At 41.6% G+C, this 20,781-nt stretch overlaps 1 protein-coding gene and 1 pseudogene across 1 annotated transcript in view; one reads left to right on the top strand and one right to left on the bottom strand.

Annotated features, from left to right (window-relative positions):
- LOC118388941 (eyes absent homolog 2) overlaps positions 1–20,781 on the bottom strand; it is a 64,303-nt gene that overhangs the window by 17,194 nt on the left and 26,328 nt on the right. The window contains exons 2-7 of the mRNA XM_052526058.1: positions 10,146–10,214; positions 9,039–9,079; positions 7,727–7,851; positions 7,316–7,429; positions 539–615; positions 41–221 (exon numbers count right to left, since the gene is read on the bottom strand). Coding sequence (XP_052382018.1) covers positions 41–221; positions 539–615; positions 7,316–7,429; positions 7,727–7,829 — 475 coding nt within the window. The 5' untranslated portion in view covers positions 7,830–7,851; positions 9,039–9,079; positions 10,146–10,214. The remainder of the gene's footprint in view (positions 1–40; positions 222–538; positions 616–7,315; positions 7,430–7,726; positions 7,852–9,038; positions 9,080–10,145; positions 10,215–20,781) is intronic.
- Positions 6,330–6,382, top strand: LOC118389643 (uncharacterized; annotated as a pseudogene).

Below are 20,781 nucleotides of genomic sequence, written 5' to 3'. Positions count from 1 at the left end.
ATTCTCCAATAAAGAGAAGAGGCGGGCCAACCATCTGTACCTGGGTGGGACTCAGGGCTGTGATTGGGCACCACGGCAGGGTGTTCTGGATGCTGATAGGGTATGGGCGTGGTGATGGCGCTAGGGCTGATGTTGCTGCTTGCGAGGTACGGGCTGTTGTAGTGTGTGTTGTAGTATGGCGAGTACTGGCTTTGGCTGTAGCTAGAGTACGCTGAGAAGTCCTGACAGAGGGAATGGGAAGAATATTAAAGACTTCCTAAGATGTATGAAAGAAAAATACACAGAATATTACAAATGATCACATATTGGGCTTCACCCTTTCTTCACAGATTTATAAAAAAATATATATATCTACCATGTCGTGAAAGAGGCTATCACTGAAGCCAGATGAGTGGCACATTCAATTGTAAGTTGCAGTATTCCAAACCCATTAAATGCCATCCCAGCCATTTGGAAACATTTTGTACTGTGAGAGCTGTTTTAATTTGCATAAAAGATGGTCGTCCATAATGGTGTGCGTATTACATCCTGTACTGACCTGTTGTGTGGGGTTGAATGGAGTTGAGCTGGAGATGGGGTTGGCTCCCTGGAAAATACCAGAAGAAATACTGCTACCTGGAAAACAACAGTAAACCAACGTCAAAAACAGACTCACATTGACTGACATTTACAGAAGTTGGACTTGCATTGAAAGCTCCATCGAAAATATATTTGTATTGGTATTGTAATACCAATAAATTTAACAAATGGAAATAAAAACAGGCACATTTAAGAATGCAAGGCAGTTAAACGTAACTCAACAGAAATTGCACACCTATCGTACAAGTATATCAGTCAATTGCCCCTCATTAATGGGCATAACTATGCATTTGAAACTATGTGTACGAAGTGGATCGTGAGACAGCATTAGCCCTTAGAGTTGCAAAATGATGGTAACCTTCTGGTAAAATTCACAGGTTTTCCCAAATTCCTGGTTGGAAGATTTCCAGAATAAGAAGGGAATAAAGCAGGAAACAGCACCTACTGTAATGCAATCAACTCAACATTAATCACAGAAGTAGCTTCACAACATGGCCTCAAAACACTAACTTGCCTCAAACCCTCCAGGGAGTATGGCACTTGATTTATGAGTCCCAACAAGAACAATGACAATGCAGCTGGGGGGGGCCTGGTGTGCTAGCTAGCTACTCCATCAGTGTTATCAACTCTGCTGAAGGAATGCCTTCCTCTGGGCTCTTTTTCCCCCAGCCACACTCGTGTGTTACCCCTCAACATCCCTCTTTCCCTCCATCCCACCACCCAAAACCTAACCTTAGATGAATGACTACCCAGAACCACCCGGGGGTCTCCCAGGACAACAAAACATAGTCTTCAAAGAAATCAGAAGGTCTCCAAATAAACAGTGGAGTTTCTGGTTTTGATTTGGTCTGTCCTTTGTAGTGTAGTGCGTGGTGTGTGTGTGCGTGTGTATGTGGGAGGAAAGGTCTGGTGGTCTTGTACATGGAGTTGCCACTCTAGGTTTTTGTTTACCTGTACTGAAACACATGAAAGAAAGCAGAGAGGTCACATGTATTCCATTGTTAGAATACCAGTGTTTCAGTCTTACTTTCTGACAACAACGGTAGCGGGCTGAAGCTGGATCAGACTGACATTTCGTCCAAGCTTAGATGAATGATTCTGCTACAAAATAAAGAGCAAGAAAGTATAAATATAACAAATATACAAAACTCTCTTTGACGATCAATGTGGATTCTATAAACCTGCTTTGCTATAGGGCCATATTCTCATCTCTCAAGTTTTTATCTTGAGTCTCCTCTTTTGGGTCGTATTCATTAGGATCAAACAGAAGAAAACTGGACTTGTCCAATAAGAAACGCTCATTTCAGTTTTCCATTGCTACAATGCGTACTCATGAATATGACTCTTAACAGTGGCCCTGCATTCTCCTGTCAGTAAGTCCATGCAGTTCCTTCATTAGCCTCCCTTCCCAGCACCACAACATGCACCTTAACCTCTAACCTCTGACAGAGCAAGGTCAATTTCACGCTGCTTTGAAAGCCATCAAGTCCTACTGAGCCAAGCATACTTTGGGTGCCGAAGAACGGGGGAATGTGTGGAGCACAGACACACACACATGGAACACACGGACGGACACGTGCAGACACACACAAACACACACAAGTGCGTGCTGGTTCGGGCCGCGGTGTGGGTGTGTGGGGAGGAAGGGGCCTGACCTCCAGAGAGGAGAGAGAGAGGAGGAGAGAGAGAGATTGCTGACGCCAGGCACCCAGACCGCAGCTAATGGAGAACAGGCGTGGAGGAGGACAGACGGGCACTGCTACGGACACCCACCTGGAAATGACAGGACCCCAGTCACTGGGCTCCAAGTCAGAGGGCCATCATGATGGAGAGATCAGAGAGAAAAAGAAAGCGAGATGGAGGGAGATACAGTGGCTTGCGAAAGTATTATACCACCCTTGGCATTTTTCCTATTTTGTTGCCTTACAACATGGAATTAAAATGGTTTTTTTTTGGTGGGTTTGTAATCATTTGATTTACACAACATGCCTACCACTTTGAAGGTGCAAAATATTTTTATTGTGAAACAATAAATAAGACAAAAAAAACCTGAAAACTTGAGCGTGCATAACTATTCACTCCTCCAAAGTCAATACTTTGTAGAGCCACCTTTTTCAGCAATTACAGCTGCAAGTCTCTTGGAGTATGTCTCTATAAGCTTGGAACATCTAGCCACTGGGATTTTTGCCCATTCCTCAAGACAAAACTGCCCCAGCTCCTTCAAGTTGGATTGGTTCCGCTGGTGTACAGCAGTCTTTAATTCATACCACAGATTCTCAATTGGATTGAGGTCTGGGCTTTGACTAGGCCATTCCAAGACATTTAAATGTTTCCCCTTAAACCACTCAAGTGTTGCATTAGCAGTATGCTTAGGGTCATTGTCCTGCTGGAAGGTGAACCTCCGTCCCAGTCTCAAATCTCTGGAAGACTGAAACAGGTTTCCCTCAAGAATTTCCCTGTATTTAGAGCCATCAATCATTCCATCAATTCTGACCAGTTTACCAGTCCTTGCTGATGAAAAACATCCCCACAGCATGATGCTGCCACCACCATGCTTCACTGTGGTGATGTTGTTCTCAGAGTGATGAGAGGTGTTGGGTGTGCCGTGCGCCAGACATAGTGTTTACCTTGATGGCCAAAAAGCGAATAAAAAAATATATATATATTTTACATTTTTTACCCTTTTTTCTACCCAATTTTGTGGTATCCAATTGTTTTAGTAGCTACTATCTTGTCTCATCGCTACAACTCCCGTACGGGCTCGGGAGAGACGAAGGTTGAAAGTTATGTGTCCTCCGATACACAACCCAACCAAGCCGTACTGCTTCTTAACACAGCACGCATCCAACCCGGAAGCCAGCCGCACCAATGTGTCAGAGGAAACACTGTGCACCTGGCAACCTTGGTTAGCGCGTACGGCGCCCGTCCGCCACAGGAGTCGCTGGTGCGCGATGAGACAAGGATATCCCTACCGGCCAAGCCCTCCCTAACCCGGGTGATGCTAGGCCAATTGTGCGTCGCCCCACAGACCTCCCGGTCGCAGCCGGTTACGACCAGAGTCTCTGGTGGCACAGCTGGCGCTGCAGTACAGCGCCCTTAACCACTGCGCCACCCGGGAGGCCAAAAAGTGCAATTTTAGTCTCATCTGACCAGAGTACCTTCCATATGTTTGGGGGAGTCTCCCACATGCCTTTTGGCGAACACCAAACAGGTTTGCTTATTTTTTTCTGGAAATTCTTCTGTAAAGCCCAGCTCTGTGGAGTATATGGCTTAAAGTGGTCCTTTGGACACATACTCCAATCTCCGCTGTAGAGCTTTTCAGCTCCTTCAGGGTTATCTTTGGTCTCTTTGTTGCCTCTCTGATTAATGCCCTCCTTGCCTGGTCCGTGTGTTTTGGTGGGCGGCCCTCTCTTGGCAGGTTTGTTGTGGTGCCATATTCTTTCCATTTTTCAAATAATGGATATAATGGTGCTCCGTGGGATGTTCAAAGTTTTGGATATTTTTTTATAACCTAATCTGTACTTCTCCACAACTTTGTCCCTGACCTGTTTGGAGAGCTCCTTAGTCCTCATAGTGCCGCTTGCTTGGTGGTGCCCCTTGCTTAGTGGTGTTGCAGACTCCGGGGCCTTTCAGAACAGGTGTATATATACTAAGATTATGTGACAGATCATGTGACACTTAGATTGCACATAGGTGGACTGTATTTAACTAATTATGTGACTTTTTGAAGGTAATCGGTTGCACCAGATCTTATTTAGGGGCTTCATAGCAAAGGGGGTGAATACATATGCACGCACCACTTTAACGGTTTACATTTTTTTGAAACATTTTTTGAAACAAGCTATTGTTTTCATTTCACTTCACCAATTTGGACTATTTTGTGTATGTCCATGACATGAAATCCAAATAAAAATCCATTTAAAATTACAGGTTGTAATGCAACAAAAACAAAATAGGAAAAACACCCAGAGGGGTGAATACTTTTGTAAGGCACTCCAGGAGAAAGGACTGGCCATAGAAAAAAGGATAGAACTCAGCAAAAGAGAGAGGTAAAAGTGAGTGTGTATGTGTGAGAGAGAGAAATAGAGGGAGGGAGACAGTAAGTAGGAATGAAAGAGGGTAGGATGGCTAGCCATTTGCAAAGTAGAGAAGAGATCAGAGCGAAAGGCACAACGGGTGTTGGGTGTATCTGGGTGTTTGTGTGCCAGTATGTGTGCATGCAATCATCTGTGTCCGTCTGTATTCATCAAGATCTCAATGTTTTTCATTTGAAACTCGAAGTATGCACGTCTATTTTTTACCCATTCATTCTGCTTGGTTAGATGGTTAAAACAGAAACAATTCAAAGGTTAAAAGTTTAGGTATTATTTCAGAGTGGTTAAGGCAAGGGCTATGGTTTGGGGAAGGCTCTGCAAAACTACCGACCTCATACCATCAAGTATTCTCACGGCTTGCTAGAGTATTCTGAACTGCCGTAGCGCAGTGGTCTGAGCAGCGCACTTTGGCTCCAAGCATCACCAGTTTCCGTCCAGTGCTGGGCAATTGTTTTTGTGTGTGTGTGCAAGCTTTCATGTGTTTGTGTGTTAGGGTTTAATATTTTCCAGATAATCAACACATTCTTCCTCCCGAGAAAATGTTGAGAAATTACCAGACATTCTGGTATTACCGTGAAAACCAGCAGTGCTATTTGAAAGCATTCACTGACTGTATATTGACTGTACATTGAGTTGCACCCGCTTTTGCCCTTTTGGGGTATGGACTCTACAATGTGTTAATAGCATTCCACAGGGATTCTGACCCATGTTGACTCCAACACTTCCCATAGATGTGTCATGTTGGCTGGGTGTCATTTTGGCGGTGAACCATTCTTGATACACATGAGAACCTGTGAAAAACCCAGCAGCATTGCAGATCTTGACACACTCAAACCGGGGCGCCTGGCACCTACTACAAACCCCGTTCAAAGGTACTGAAATCTTTTGTCTTGCCCATTCACCCTCTGAATGACACACAATCCATGTCTCAATTGTCTCAAGGCTTACAAATCCTTCTTTAACCTGTCTCCTCCCCTCCATCTCCACGGATTGAAGTGGATTTACAGTAACAAGTGACATCAATAAGGGATCATACTGTAGCTTCCACCTGGTCAGTCTATGTCATGGAAAGAGCAGGTGCTCCTAATGTTTTATACACTCAGTGTCTGGAGAGACCTGAAAATAGCTGTGCAGCTCCCAATACAACCTGGCAGAGCATGAGAGGATCTGCAGAGAAGAATGGGAGGAGACATTTTGCACGCCCAATTTTTCAGTTTTTGATTTGTTAAAAAAGTTTTAAATATCCAATAAATGTCGTTCCACTTCATGATTGTGTCCCACTTGTTGTTGATTCTTCACAAAAAAAATACAGTTTTATATCTTTATGTTTGAATCCTAAAATGTGGCAAAAGGTCGCAAAGTTCAAGGGGGCCGAATACTTTCGCAAGGCACTGTAAATGTGATACTTCAGTTTTTTGTTTTTTAAATTAATTTAAAATCTTCTAAAAACCTGTTTTTGATTTGTCATTATGGGGAATTGTGTGTAGATTGATGAGGGAAAAACCACAATTTAATACATTTGAGAATAAGGCTGTAATGTAACAAAATGTGGAAAAAGTCAAGGGGTCTGAATACTTTCTGAATGCAGTGTACACTGCTCATTCCCCTCCCGAATTCGCAATTCAACCACAGTTCTACCTACCTAAATGTTATGGAAAATGTGCTCTTTCAGTATTTCTCCAGTAGGTTTCCTGAAGGAGAAAGCCTCTACTTCAATGTCAAATATAATAAAACAAAAACACTATAGTAAATACTACAGTAAAGTCTGCAAAAACACTAGAGTGAATACTACAGTAAAGTCCACAAAAACACTATACTATAGTATTTATAGCATACTATAGTATTTTTTTTATGTGGGCATATAGTAACCATAAACATTTATAGAAGCCATGCAAGTAGCCTAAAGGATGTTTTCTATTGGCGACTTTATGTTGAGTAAACATGGTAGGCTGCTAGCGTTGTGATGACTGGTCTAATGTACCCTATGAATGAAGCCAGAGAGTTTATTTTGTATTTTTCCATCAGCTAATTTTGCTCCTCTCTTTCTCTGCATATCCTCTCACCAGTTGTGATGTGTTCAAGGGATTCTTGGGGAGGGTAGGCTATGGCCATCCTTTTTAAAAACATTTTTTAGCTCTGATCTGATGTTTCCTGTACGCCTACATCTGTTTAAAAATGGCATGGTAGGAGAACCTGTAGGACGCACCGACCTTGTGCAAGTAAAAACGGTAGGCTACAACAGCACACACACTCACACTGAGCGTTATATAATTATGCAGATAGCAAAGAAGAGAAGTCAGATTTAGACATTGTATATAATTTAACAGTTCCATTTCCCCGGCTGTTCATAGAAATAATGTATTATAATTGACTAGTTTCTCAACATTATTTATCTCGGGAAACGAGAATGGGTTTGGGGAGGATATCCCAGTAAAACTTGGTAATCCCGGTTACCGATATTAAACCCTAGTGTGTGTGTGTGTGTGTGTGTGTGTGTGTGTGTGTGTGTGTGTGTGTGTGTGTGTGTGTGTGTGTGTGTGTGTGTGTGTGTGTGTGTGTGTGTGTGTGTGTGTGTGTGTGTGTGTGTGTGTGTGTGTGTGTGTGTGTGTGTGTGTGTGTGTGTGTGTGTGTGTGAGACTGACCGGGTGTGGAGTAGCTGTAGAGGCCCTGGCTGGGGGGAGTGCTGCTGAAGTTGGAGTAGCTCAGCAGACTGTTCTGTCCTGGAGAGTGGCTGAGGCCATCTTCTGTCTTAATGTCTGCAGAGGAAAGGAGATAAATGATCTACACTGGATTCAGTTACTGCAACTGGTTACACTGTATTTCACAGAGGGACATGCTGTAAAACTGGGTGTGTTGTAAAATGCGGGCAGCATTAAATCAGTTTGCGAGCCACATTTGGCCTGCGGGCCTGTAGTTGGAGACCCTGGTGTAAATGGATGTGGAGTTGTGGTTCCTATTCACGGTGCCTTAGATGCCATACCTTTAAGACAACTTTTAAACAGTCATATCCCCACCTCTTCACCCCCCGTATTGAATGATATGACAGTACTTACTGTATGAGGGCATGCTGTAGCCCTGGGTGTGGTATGTATATGGTGTGTAGGGTCCCGCAGACTGGAGGGCAGGGCTGTACTGGGTCTGTCCGTACGCCGCCATGACAGCTCTTAGGTCAGCTGATCTAGAAGGAGGTATTAAAGACTGGTAAGTTGCTAAGCAACATGGGGACTATATGTATTGTCCAAATTGCCATGTTGTCTGCTTAGCCTATGCTATGCTAGGCTATGACTAAGAATTGTCACACATCAGATGGCATCACTCCTCCAGGACGCTCGTCCCTCAACAGATCTGTCTTGTAGGACCTGGAATTCATATTGAATATTGACAATTCAAAATTCACAATTTCACAATCTCACTGCACTCCCGTATGACTCTCCATGAAATAGACAAAATAACTAGCAAGCTAAATTATTACAAACGCTGTGGCAGTGATTTTGCATGTGAATATAAAAAAAGCAGGTGTCGATTTGCGGCACAAATTCTGGTCACCAGTGCAGTGACTTGATCCGCTGTGTTGCTAACTGTTGTAGTTAGCTACTTTACTGACACAGTTAGCTAGCTAGTTAGCTAGCACTTCCTTCACTGACATAAAAAGCTTGCCTAGCCTGTTTAAATTACCCTGAAGTTGTAGACATGTAGCCCCACAATTAAGAGGGACTGACTGTTATCAGAAATCAGCCCGTAGATCAGCATGTTTCTCTGCGATCGTATCGTTAGGTCAGCTGAGCACAGTCAGCAGCTGATTCGGGGGGCTACGGCAAATACTCATGGCAGAAGAACAGCTGCTTCATGAAAACTCATAATATTGTAAGCATTGGCACTACTAGCTACAGTAGCTTGCTAGCTAGCTTTTGTTGGAAGATTCAACATTGTGTGTGCAGCATTGTGAGTGCAGTAGGTAGCTGGTTGGTTAGCAGCATCGTTGCAGTCAAAGATGATTTCAGTGACTTGCTCAGCTAAAGTTATCAAGCTAACGTTAATTTTTGACATATTATGCTAGCTTTTGTGCCATAGTCAAACTTCAGAAATACTGCTCATTGAAGCACTATAGTTCTTAGTTATATGTAAAATGGAGCGACTAAGACTTCCTCACCACAAAAGCATCAACCTTATTGGCATATTAATTGTTTTAGCTTCAGCAGATGATGTTTCCTTGGTAATATTTTCAAATGGCAACAGCACATTGTAGCATAACTACTTTTGAGCTATCCTATTACCATTTGCAAGATACAAGACAGATCAGTGCAGGCGAAATCAACGTGCTATCTAACGTAAGACAATGATGACTAAAATCTCAACAACACTCACTTGCAGATGTAGGAAGAGTCTGATGTGGAGTCTTAGTGTCCCTAGAGGAGAAAACAAATGAAAGAAACAGAGAAACATGTATAAATACCAATAAGAAATAATATTCACTGAGAAATGAAAAGGGTAATAAATAACTTCAGATATGATTTCACAGTGTTAAAAGGCTTTATACGATTCCAATTTCAACACTTAACCATAATGCCATAGTATGACATTTGATAAAACCAGTCTGATCCCACAGTGACTGTACATACATACCCCAACCAGAAGCCATGGATTACAGGCAACATTCGCACTGAGCTAAAGGGTAGAACTGCCGCTTTCAAGGAGTGGAACTCAACCCAGAAGCTTATAAGAAGCTCTTACTTTTTTTAGGTATTTTCTTAAAACTGCATTGTTGAATGATAAGGGCATGTAAAGTAAGTATTTCACTAAGGCGTATGTGACAAATACAATTGGATTAGTTTTGATTTCACTGTTTAAATTAGGTTAAATACCTGCTGTTTCTTTAAAGGAAAATACAGTGTGTTACAGCCTTAATTTAAAAAAAATTACATTCAGGTTTTGTGTCACTGGCCTACACACAATAACCCATAATGTCAACATGGAATTATGTTTTTAGAATTTTTTACAAATGAATAAAAAATTAAAAGTTGAAATGTCTTGAGTCAATAAGTATTCAACCCCTTTGTTATGGCAAGCCTAAATAAGTTCAAGAGTAAATTAAATAGTGCTTAACAAGTCACACCCCTGAGTGAACAGAATCACCTTTGCCAGCAGTTACTGCTTTGAGTCTTTTTAGGTTAATCTTTAAGAGCTTTGCACGCCTGGATTGTACAATATTTGCACATTATTCTTTGAAAAATTCCTAAAACTCTGTCAAGTTGATTGTGATTTTGAGATATTTCTGTATTTCATTTTCAATAAATGTGCACATTTAAAAAAAAAAAAAAAACATGTCATTATGGGGTATAGTGTGTCGACGGGTGAGATTTTATTTTATTTTATCCATGTTGAATTCTGGCTGTAACACAACAAAATGTGGAATAAGTCAACGGGTATGAATACTTTCTGAAGGCACTGTATATTTTGCAAATGTCTACTTACTTGACTCTGTAAAGAGAGGGTTTTCTTCCCTGGCAAGGGTGTCACTCAAGGTCCTCGCCGTCAGCTTTCCTGTGGAAACAATAGTGAATAAGCATTAGAAGTATGCGGCTGACTGACACAAAGCAACATGCCTCGGGCACTGACATACTCAAAAGTTGGAACAGAACTCAAATTTGGGCCAAAAGAGCAGGGGGATAATTATCGTACTTGGAGAGTTCACAGAGTGATTTAAGGTTTCTGAAAAAATTGAGTTTTTGACAGGGGAAAAGAGACTGACAGCCGGACAGACAGGCTGACAGACAGACAAGCTACAAGTCGGAGAGAGCTGACGAGGTTGATACAGTATAAGAATGCACCATAAGGGATGCCACTGACAGACAACAGTCAAATTACACCCGTTTCTTCTTCCTCGTCAGTCAAAATGGCTGTTTGTTAGTAAGAGCTTGACGGATGACATAGTTTCCTGGGAAAGCACAGAAGAATTGCCCACTTCTTTGCTTCTCTCTCCGTCTCAACACCGTGGCACCTGTACAGAGGTGTCACATCACAATGACTGCGGAGAGGTAAACTAGGTCAAGTTAACTGCATAATCGGACAGAGCAGAGTTGTATGAAAAGCACTTACTTAGAATGACCTAGAAGCACATGTAAACTCGGGCATACTGTGACATTTATGTTGTACAGAAGTGTGAAATGCTAATATACACAAAGTACCAATACACAGCAACAGTCAAAAGTTACGTTCCTGTGGGCGGTCCTCATGAGAGCCAGTTTCATCATAGCGCTTGAAGGTTTTTGCAACTGCACTTGAAGAAACTTTCAAAGTTCTTGAGATTTTCTGGATTAACTGACCTTCATGTCTTTCTCTTTGCTTATGTGAGGTGTTCTTGCCATAATATGGACTTGGTATTTTACCAAATCGGCCGAATTTCTCTATACCCCCCTACCTTGTCACAACATAACTAATTGGCTCAACGCATTAAGAAGGAAAGAAATTCCACAAAATAACTTTTAACAAGGCACACCTGTTATTTAAAATGTATTCCAGGAGACTACATCATGAAGCTGGTTCAGAGAATGCCAAGAGTGTGCAAAGCTGTCATCGGGGTAAAGGGTGGCTACTTTGAAGAATCTAAAATCTAACATATTTTTAGATTTGTTTAACATTTTTTTTTTGTTACTGCATGATTTCACATGTGTTATTCCATAGTTTTGATGTCTTCACTATTATTCTACAATGTAGGAAATAAAGAAAAACCCTGGAATGAGTAGGTGTGCCCAAACGTTTGCCTGGTAATATATCCCAATTCAGTTTAGCATAATGACACCTTTACTTTAATATATAGCTATCCTAATATATTTAATAAACAAATAACAATAAACAAGCAGTAAAATGGACTACAATAGATAAGGATGGGAGTGTGTGTGAGAGTGAGAGTGAGGGAGGGACAGAGTTGAAGCTAACAAGCTATTCCTGGAGTCGTCCTGTCCCTACAGGTATTCTGACCTTGAACTTAAGCATGGACCAGCCAGCTATACATTTGGGGTGGAGATCACATAAATGGAGGTGTGACAGAGGTGTGTCTTCAGATACACATATTCTGACCTTGACTTAATTCCCTCATAATTCCACAACCTTTACACGCGAGGAAACCATGAATAAGGTCGAGCACCTGTCGGTTCCAAGTGGAAAAACACAATTTTTTTCCCCCTGATAGAAATAACATCATTCTCCATGCACTGTAATTTAAAAACTAATAAGAACTAGGCAAATGAGTAATCCGTTTGGGGAAGCAGATTGTAAATACAAATAGAACTAGTTGTAGATGATTTTTCCTTATGATCGCTGGATACAAATGTGAAACCAGTCATATGGAAGCAAACTGAAAATCATATCAACATGTATTTTGGCCCTTTTTCCAGTAGGCTATAAATAGCTGTGCTTCACTTTTCTTATTTATTTATTTTTTACAATTTGTATCATGTTAAATAGTATCCATTATTGGTAGCCACCGTCAGTAATACTCACATACATTCATAACTGTCATTTTAGTGTTCATTTTCTTCCATTTCTAACTTCTACATTTTGCATCATTCGATTCCGTTTACCTTTCTTTCCTCTATCAATAATGTGAGACATACAGTACATGTATGTAGCCTCTTTGAATCATTATGGAATGCAGATCACACATAGCCGCTTAAACCTGGAGCCTTGCGCATGGTTCAAGACGACTGGACCGTTGTCATTCCTTTCCATGATTAGTGAGGATTACTAGGGTAGATTTATAGGACTATTGTTCATCCCCTATGGTACACTTTTCTCACGTTCCAATATTTCATGGATTGAACAACTGAATATGGTAACATTCAGGATGAATCAAATCACTGTATTTTTGTTTCATCAATATATTTTGTGCATAAAGACTCTCCAAACCTGTTTTTTCTTTAAATTATTAATAAATATTTTCGAAACCTAAATCATCTCCAAGATCAGAGTATTTTTAAGTCTACCAATTGCTGCTGAAACGGAGACGAATACGCATATATGGATTTCTTTCATTGAGCCCTAATATTCTCAACCCATTCTTTTGATACTATATACAGTATTAACCAGTTGAAGCTAGGGGGCGCTATTTCATTATTGGATAAAAAAACGTGCCCGTTTTAAGCGCAATATTTTATCACAAAAAGATGCTCGACTATGCATATAATTGCCAGCTTTGGAAAGAAATCACTCTGACGTTTTCAAAACTGCAAAGATATTATCTGTGGGTGCCCCAGAACTGATCTTACAGGCGAAACCAAGATGCAACCTCAAACAGGAAATGAGCAGGATTTTTGAGGCTCTGTTTTCCATTGTCTCCTTATATGGCTGTGAAAGCGCCACGAATTAGCCTGCCCTTTCTATCGTTTCTCCAAGTTGTCTGCAGCATTGTGACGTATTTGTAGGCATATCATTGGAAGATTGGCCATAAGAGACTACATTTACCAGGGGTCCGCCCAGTGTCCTTTGTTGAAATTGTTGCGTTATCTCCAAGCTGCTCGCATTCATCCATGTGATTGAGACAGAGAGGAGACTTCCAGGAATGATATATCATGAAGAGATATGTGGAAAAACACCTTGAGGATTGATTCTAAACAACCATGTTTCAGACGATATTATGGAGTTAATGTCACGACTTCCGCCGAGGTTGGCTCTCCTGCCCGTTCAGGCGGTGCTTGGCGGTCGTCGTCACCGTCCTACTAGCCACTACCGATCCCTTTTTGTGTATCTGTTGGTTTTGTCTGATTGTTTTCACCTGTGTGTTGTTTAGTTAATTAGTGTCTGTATATAATGTAGGTTGTCCCGCCCTTGTTTTGTGCAGGAATGTTTATTTTGTCATTCGTTTCATCTGTCGGTGTTTTTGTGTATATTATTCTCCGGTTAGTCTGTTATCCTGTTTTGGATAATTTCACCCTGTTTATATTTGGGTTGACCGTGTTTATTTTGTTCACCGGAGAATAAACTTATTATCGCTATTTGCTCTCTGCGCCTGATTCCACCCACCTTGATTAGACGTGACAGTTAATGTGGAAGAAAGTTTGGCGTTTGGATGAATGTATTTTCGTTTTTTTTTGGTAGCCAAACATGACGCAGAAAACGGACCGATTTCTCCTGCACAACTAATCTTTCAGGAAAACTGAACATTTGCTATCTAACTGAGAGTCTCCTCATTGAAAACATCCGAAGTTCTTCAAAGGTAAATTATTTATTGAATGTTTTTGCTGGTTTTTGTGAAATGTTGCCTGCTAATGCTAACGCAAAATGCTAATGCTGACAGATGACAGTGTTGTTATTTCATTATTATTTCATTTCATTTGCGATTTTCATGAATAGTTAACGTTGCGTTATGGTAATGAGCGATCCCGGATCCGGGATGGCTCGACGCAAGAAATTAAAGGGACACCGTATTTGAAGGGATGGCTTTAGACACATTTACTGAAAACCCTAGCAAATTAAATTCCACGAGAAAATCTGATGGCCAGCAACTGGGAGGGTTTCAGCGGTTGAATTAAATGTATTCAGTGTGCGCAAGGGAACCATACCTGCAGAGCACATCACAGGCCTGCATAAGGTAAGTCTGAATACCAACCAGCGCTTAGGGTTGCAAATGGTTGGCAACTTTCTGGGTAAATTTCCAGAATTTTTGGGAAATCTTCCATGGGACGTTAAGCCTGGGAATTTGGGGAATTTTGCTTAAATTCATCAAAAAAGTTCAACTTTTTTGTGGGCTACACATAAGGCAATTCTAGGTCTTGTGGCATATTTTGGTTAAACTATTCCCAATTCAATGGAATTGCAACCCTCTGCATGCACAGTGCATTCTTCCATCACATGTGCAGTGCACTCTTCCATCACATGTACAGCTGATTCTCAAGATCTTGCACAGTAATGAGAAGCTGTTGAGCCCACACTACTACACTGTCTGAGCCAATGACTATACATGCTTTCTGGCAAGTTTTGATTACAATACTGGGTTGAGTGAATATATTTTATGACATACATGATTAATTGTTAACTAGTAAATAGTAGCCTAAAGCAAAGTGTGTTTAAATAATATCTAACTTGTTAATTTCTGATAGATAGTTTTTGCTACCATGTAGGTTTTAGCTTGTTTGAGCCTGCTAACTGAGGAGTGTTTATTCACCTGTTTCCATACATGTTTAATTTTAAAACATTTATCTTACAAAGGAGTTGTTTATCTAACTGCTTAACTATTTATCTGTACTTTTATTAGATTTTTTACACAATTGTATTTGATTTTTGTTTTACAATTTTTTTCTAATCTTTACAGGAAAATGCCACGGGCACAATCTGATGTGTGAAGACATTTCACTGTAGCTAATGTAGAAGGAAGAGCTGTGTACATTTGCAAATACTGTGTCAAATCACATGTGAAGAATGCAACAAAGATGCAGTATCATCTGGCCATGTGCATCAAGTTCCCTCAACACTCACAACAAGCAACATCTGACAAAAGGCCCTCTACTTTTTTACTCAATAGAGGAACGTAGTCAAATAAATTCTGATGAATGTCTTGCTCAAGCTGTGTATGCAACTGGTTCACCTCTGATGCTCACAGGCAATGTGTATTTGGAAGAGATTTCTGAATGTTCTTTGCCCAGCAAACACCCCTCCAACCAGACATACTTTATCTACTCATTTGCTGGATGCAGAGTTCAACAGAGTTCAAGTGAAGGTCAAGCAAATCATAGAGAAAGCAGACTGTATTGCAATCATCTGATGGGTGGTCGAATGTTCGTGGGCAAGGAATAATTAACTACATCATCTCTACCCCTCAACCAGTATTCTACAAGAGCACAGACACAAGGGACAACAGACAAACCGGTCTCTACATCGCAGATGAGCTGAAGGAAGACGTCAATGACCTTGGGCCACAGAAGGTATTTGCACTGGTGACAGACAATGCTGCGAACATGAAGGCTGCTTGGTCTAAAGTGGAGGAGTCCTACCCTCACATCACACCCATTGCCTGTGCTGCTCATGCATTGAATCTGCTCCTCAACGATATCATGGCACTGAAAACAATGGATACACTCTACAAGAGAGCCAAGGAAATGGTTAGGTATGTGAAGGTTCATCAAGTCACAGCACCAATCTACCTCACCAAGCAAAGTGAGAAGAATTCCCAGCAACACCCGTTGGGGTGGTGTTGTCATCATGTTTGACAGTCTCCTGGAGGGGAAGGAGTCTCTCCAATAAATGGCCATATCACAGTCTGCCGATATGGACAGCCCCATCAAGAGGATCCTCCTGGATGATGTATTTTGGGAGAGAGTGGTAAGCAGCCTGAAACTCCTGAAACCTATAGCAGTAGCCATTGCACGGATTGAGGGAGACAATGCCATCCTGTCTGATGTTCGGACTCTGCTTACAAATGTTCGAGAAGAAATCCGTACTGCCCTGCCCACTTCACTGTTGCTCCAAGTAGAGGGAACTGCAGTTCTGAAATACATCAAAAAGCATGAAGCACATAAACACCGCAGCATACATGTTGGACCCCAAGTATGCTGGCAAGAGCATCCTGTCTGGTGCACTACCGTGTCTCGCCACCTTGGCCTGAATGAGGGCAAGGTTCTTAGCAGTCTGGCCGAAGTACACTTCTAAGCAAGGGCTTTGGGATGAGATGCTATATGGCAGTCGTGCCAACATATCTCATCAGCCACCTGGTGGAAGGGACTTTGTGGCTCTGAAGCTCTTTCCCCGGTTGCCTCCGTCATCCTCCAAATCCCACCAACATCAGCCGCCTCAGAGTGCAACTGGTCCTTGTTTGGCAAATTTTAGGCTTTTTTGAGCCTGACAACGAGTCATCCTCAACATGGTTGGAAAGTGACAGTGAAGATGAGGCCTCAGAGTCTGTTGTTCAAGAGGTGGACATTGAGGAGGTCCAGGGAGAAGACATGGAAGCCTGAGAGGAAGACAACCAATCATTTTACAGATGTAGGTTGAAAATGTTTTTTGGGAGTTGTGATGGATCATTGGGATCATTCAATATTCCATTTATTTTTGTTGTGTTTCTAAGCACTGTTTTCAATCAAAACCTGTGTCCAGGTTTCCTTGGTAAGAAAAAATAAATAAACAGACATAGTGAAAAATGGTTTGGATTCATGTAATTACTGTCTGAAAGAAATAGAGGCTGCGGTTCACTTACCCTCACCTTATGACCTTGGGGGAATCCCCGTCACCATCTTGAAGGGCCGTCCAAATGAATAGCCAAGCAAGGGAAGTTTGCAACGTAAGCCCCTCAGCCTCCGTTTTTAGTCGAGTTTGCGAGTGTACATTTATGTTCAATCCGTGGCCTGAAACTACCCATAATTCAATTCGCGACGATTGTATTCCCGCGAAGAAAAGTCAGCCAAAACTTAAAAACAACATCAATGGAGAAGTCAACATACAAGTGTAAGAAAAAACGAATGCAAATAAGTTAGAAATTGTGCTACGAATGCACATGACGGCACAAACAGGTCTCGTAAATATGTTTTTGTTTGGTTTGGAAATTGTTTCTTTTTCAGAAGATCCAGGTAGGCAGGCTAACATTAGTTAGCTAATTCATTTGCTAGCTATTATATATATTAATAATTATGTAGTTAATATAAGTAGACATGCAATCATAATTGACTATAGCGCATATAAAGCATCCACAAGCTACCAGTGGGGATGAGTAAGTGCTGCATTTCCGGCCCATTTTTAAAAATCATTCCTTCCTCCCTTGCCCCTTGTCCTGCAAGTGTATACTCATCAGACGTCATGATACATCATCAAAAGTGCCCACTTAATTTGAGGGCTGAGGGGATAGGGTGTGTCTTTTAAGTGTTTGGACTGTAGCCAGAACCTCACTGCGTAACAACTTGAACATGCTCTCACCTTGCAGCTGAAGAATATTGAATGACCTAACATAAAAATGTGATGTAGTGCTATCCTCCCGACAAAGTACCTCCAATGTGTTTTCAGTCATGAGATTTCCTGCCTTGATTTGACATATTATGTAACTGTAAACATAATATAACAATTGTCACTTTTTCCCGTAAGTTTCAGACCCACTTTTCAATAAGTGGCTTGAAAACTGTTTTATTTACAAAGCAATTACATACGTGGATACAGTGGAATTTCAATGTAGACATATCCGTGTTGGTACATAGCACTTACAACTGTTCAACCTGTGTGTGGCAATTAAGTTAAGATATTAACTGAGAATAACTGACGGTGAGAGAGAGAAAGGTTGCAAGTAAGAACGACAAAAATGAAGAGTAAGAGAGAGTGAGATGTATATATAGGAAGAGAGTAAGAGAGAGTAAGGTTGAGAGTGAAAGAAAGGTTGAAAGTAAGAGCGAGTAATGGGGTTCGTCATGGTTGAGGACAAAAAGCAACAGCTTTTTCCACTCCCCTGATGTTGACAGTGGTATATTTAAGCAATAAGGGCCAAGGTGTGGTATACAGCCAATATACCACAGCTAAGGGCTGTTCTTAGGCACGACGCCTCGACACAGCCCTCAGCCCAAACCTGTGAGGTGCCTTATTGCTATTATTAACTGATTACCAATGTAATTAGAACAGTAAAAATATATGTTTTGTCATACCTTTGGTATACGGCCTGATATACCATGCCTATCAGTCAATCAGCATTCAGGGCTCGAACCACCCGGTTTATAAGTGCCTTTAGGGCACCTCAATCTGGCCATGCAGAACACTTCTGCTCACTGTGGCCTCATCACCGACATAAGACTGACAGAGACAGAGGAGAGGCAAGACAGATAGGGACAAGAGGGATATTAGCAACTGCACAGCAGAACGAGATAGGGCCCCAGGGGATGAGAGAAAGAGGAGGGAGGGAAAGAGAGAGAGGTCATGTGCACGAGAGAGAGAGAATTTTTTGTTTTTACCCTTATTTTACTAGGCAAGTCAGTTAAGAACAAATTCTTATTTTCAATGACAGCCTAGGAACAGTGGGTTAACTGCCTGTTCAGGGGCAGAACGACAGATGTTTACCTTGTCAGCTCGGGGATTTGAACTTGCAACCTTTCAGTCCAACGCTCTAACCACTAGGCTACCCTGCCGCCCCAGAATGGAAAAAAGCTCAATTAAGACATCTCATCACGTAGAAAGAGAAAGCTCAAATTCTTATAACTAGAACATTTGAAAGAGGATTGGAGTTACATAGGTTATGACGCACAATATTGAACAGCAGACTTGACAAAAAAAAGTCTGTGTAGGATCTACTTTATATCTACAGAGGCTAAAGCTTTTCACATTAGCACATTAGCCCAAAGAAATACATTGCACATAATGATGAAACATATGTTTTGGCAACTCCTGCTGACGCAGCCGACCTCCCAGCTTCTCCAAACACGGTGTCGTGAGTCATAGCAGTACAGGCTGTTTTCATAGTAAATCATAGTATTCCTACTGTGGAGAGGGTAAAGGACTCTAGAAAACCACTTATGTGCCTGTGTTAATGACCGAAAGGAAAACATAAACACGGTCAGACCGTAAATGTGTCAGGGAGCCAGGGTGATGTATGGTCAATAGTAGCTCTCGTAGTCGATAAACTGTATATTACCAAATGTTCCTGGACACCAAAACTGCTGTTTTAAATAATAGAACGTTCCCATAAAGGGAATGAATAAAGTAACACCCTTCACTATCCAGGTCTAGGATTGTCTTTAAAAATGAGAAAATTAAATGATATAATACAACATCTGATGAAGATATAAACAAAAATATGCTATACTGTTCAAGTCTGGGAATGTTTTAAAATAATTTGTTTTTGCATACAGTTGAAGTCAGAAGTTTACATACACTTAGGTTGGAGTCATTAAAACCACTCCACAAATGTCTGGCTAACAAACTATAGTTTTGGCAAGTCGGTTTGGACATCTACTTTGTGCATGACACAAGTATTTTTTCCAACAATTGTTTACAGACAGATTATTTCACTTTAAATTCACTGAATTACAATTCCAGTGGGTCAGAAGTTTACATACACTAAGTTGTCTTTGCCTTTAAACAGCTTGTAAAATACCAGAAATTTACCCTTGGAAGCAATTTCCAAATGCCTGACGGCACCACGTTCAAACAATAGCACGCAAGTATAAACACCATGGGACCACGCAGCCGTCATACCGCTTAGGAAGGAGAAGCGTTCTGTCTCTTAGAGATGAACGTACTTTGGTGCGAAAAGTGCAAATCAATCCCAGAACAACAGAAAAGGACCTTGTTAAGATGCTGGAAGAAACAGGTGCAAAAGTATCTATATCCACAATAAAACGAGTCCTATATCGACATGAAAGGCCGCTCTGCAAGGAAGAAGCCACTGCTCCAAAACCACCATAAAAAAGCCAGACTACGGTTTGTAACTGCACATTGGTACAAAGATCGTACTTTTGGAGAAATGTCCTCTGGTCTGATTAAACAAAAAAATAACTGTTTGGCCTTAATGACCATCGTTATGTTTGGAGGAAAAAGGGGGATGCTTGCAAGCCGAAGAACACCATCACAACCATGAAGCACGGGGGTGGCAGCATCATGTTGTGGGGGTGACTGGCGGCTCATGACAGACTGGCGGCTCAGGCAGCTCATGACAGACAGGCGGCTCTGGCGGATCATGACAGACAGGCGGCTCTGGCGGCTCATGACAGACTGGCGGCTCCGGCGGATCATGACAGACAGGCGGCTCATGACAGACTGGCGGCTCTGGCGGATCATGACAGACAGGCGGCTCTGGGGGATCATGATAGACTGGCGGCTCTGGCGGCTCAGGATAGACTGGAGACTAGCAGCGCTGGAGAGGAGGAAGGCTCTACCAGCTCTGGATAGACGGGAGACTTTGAAAGTTTCTTCAAGTGCAGTCACAAAAACCATCAAGAGCCATGATGAAACTGGCAGAGTTACTTCTGCTGCAGAGGATAAGTTCATTAGAGTTACCAGCCTCAGAAATTGCAGCCCAAATAAATGCGTTCAAGTAACAGAGTTCAAGTAACAGACACATCTCAACATCAACTGTTCAGAGGATACTGTGTTAATCAGGCCTTCATGACCGAATTGCTGCAAAGAAACCACTACTAAAGGACACCAATAG

The sequence above is a fragment of the Oncorhynchus keta genome, chromosome 10, assembly GCF_023373465.1.
Source record: "Oncorhynchus keta strain PuntledgeMale-10-30-2019 chromosome 10, Oket_V2, whole genome shotgun sequence".
Taxonomy (NCBI): Eukaryota; Metazoa; Chordata; class Actinopteri; order Salmoniformes; family Salmonidae; genus Oncorhynchus; species Oncorhynchus keta.
This window is presented reverse-complemented; position numbering and strand designations above follow the sequence as displayed.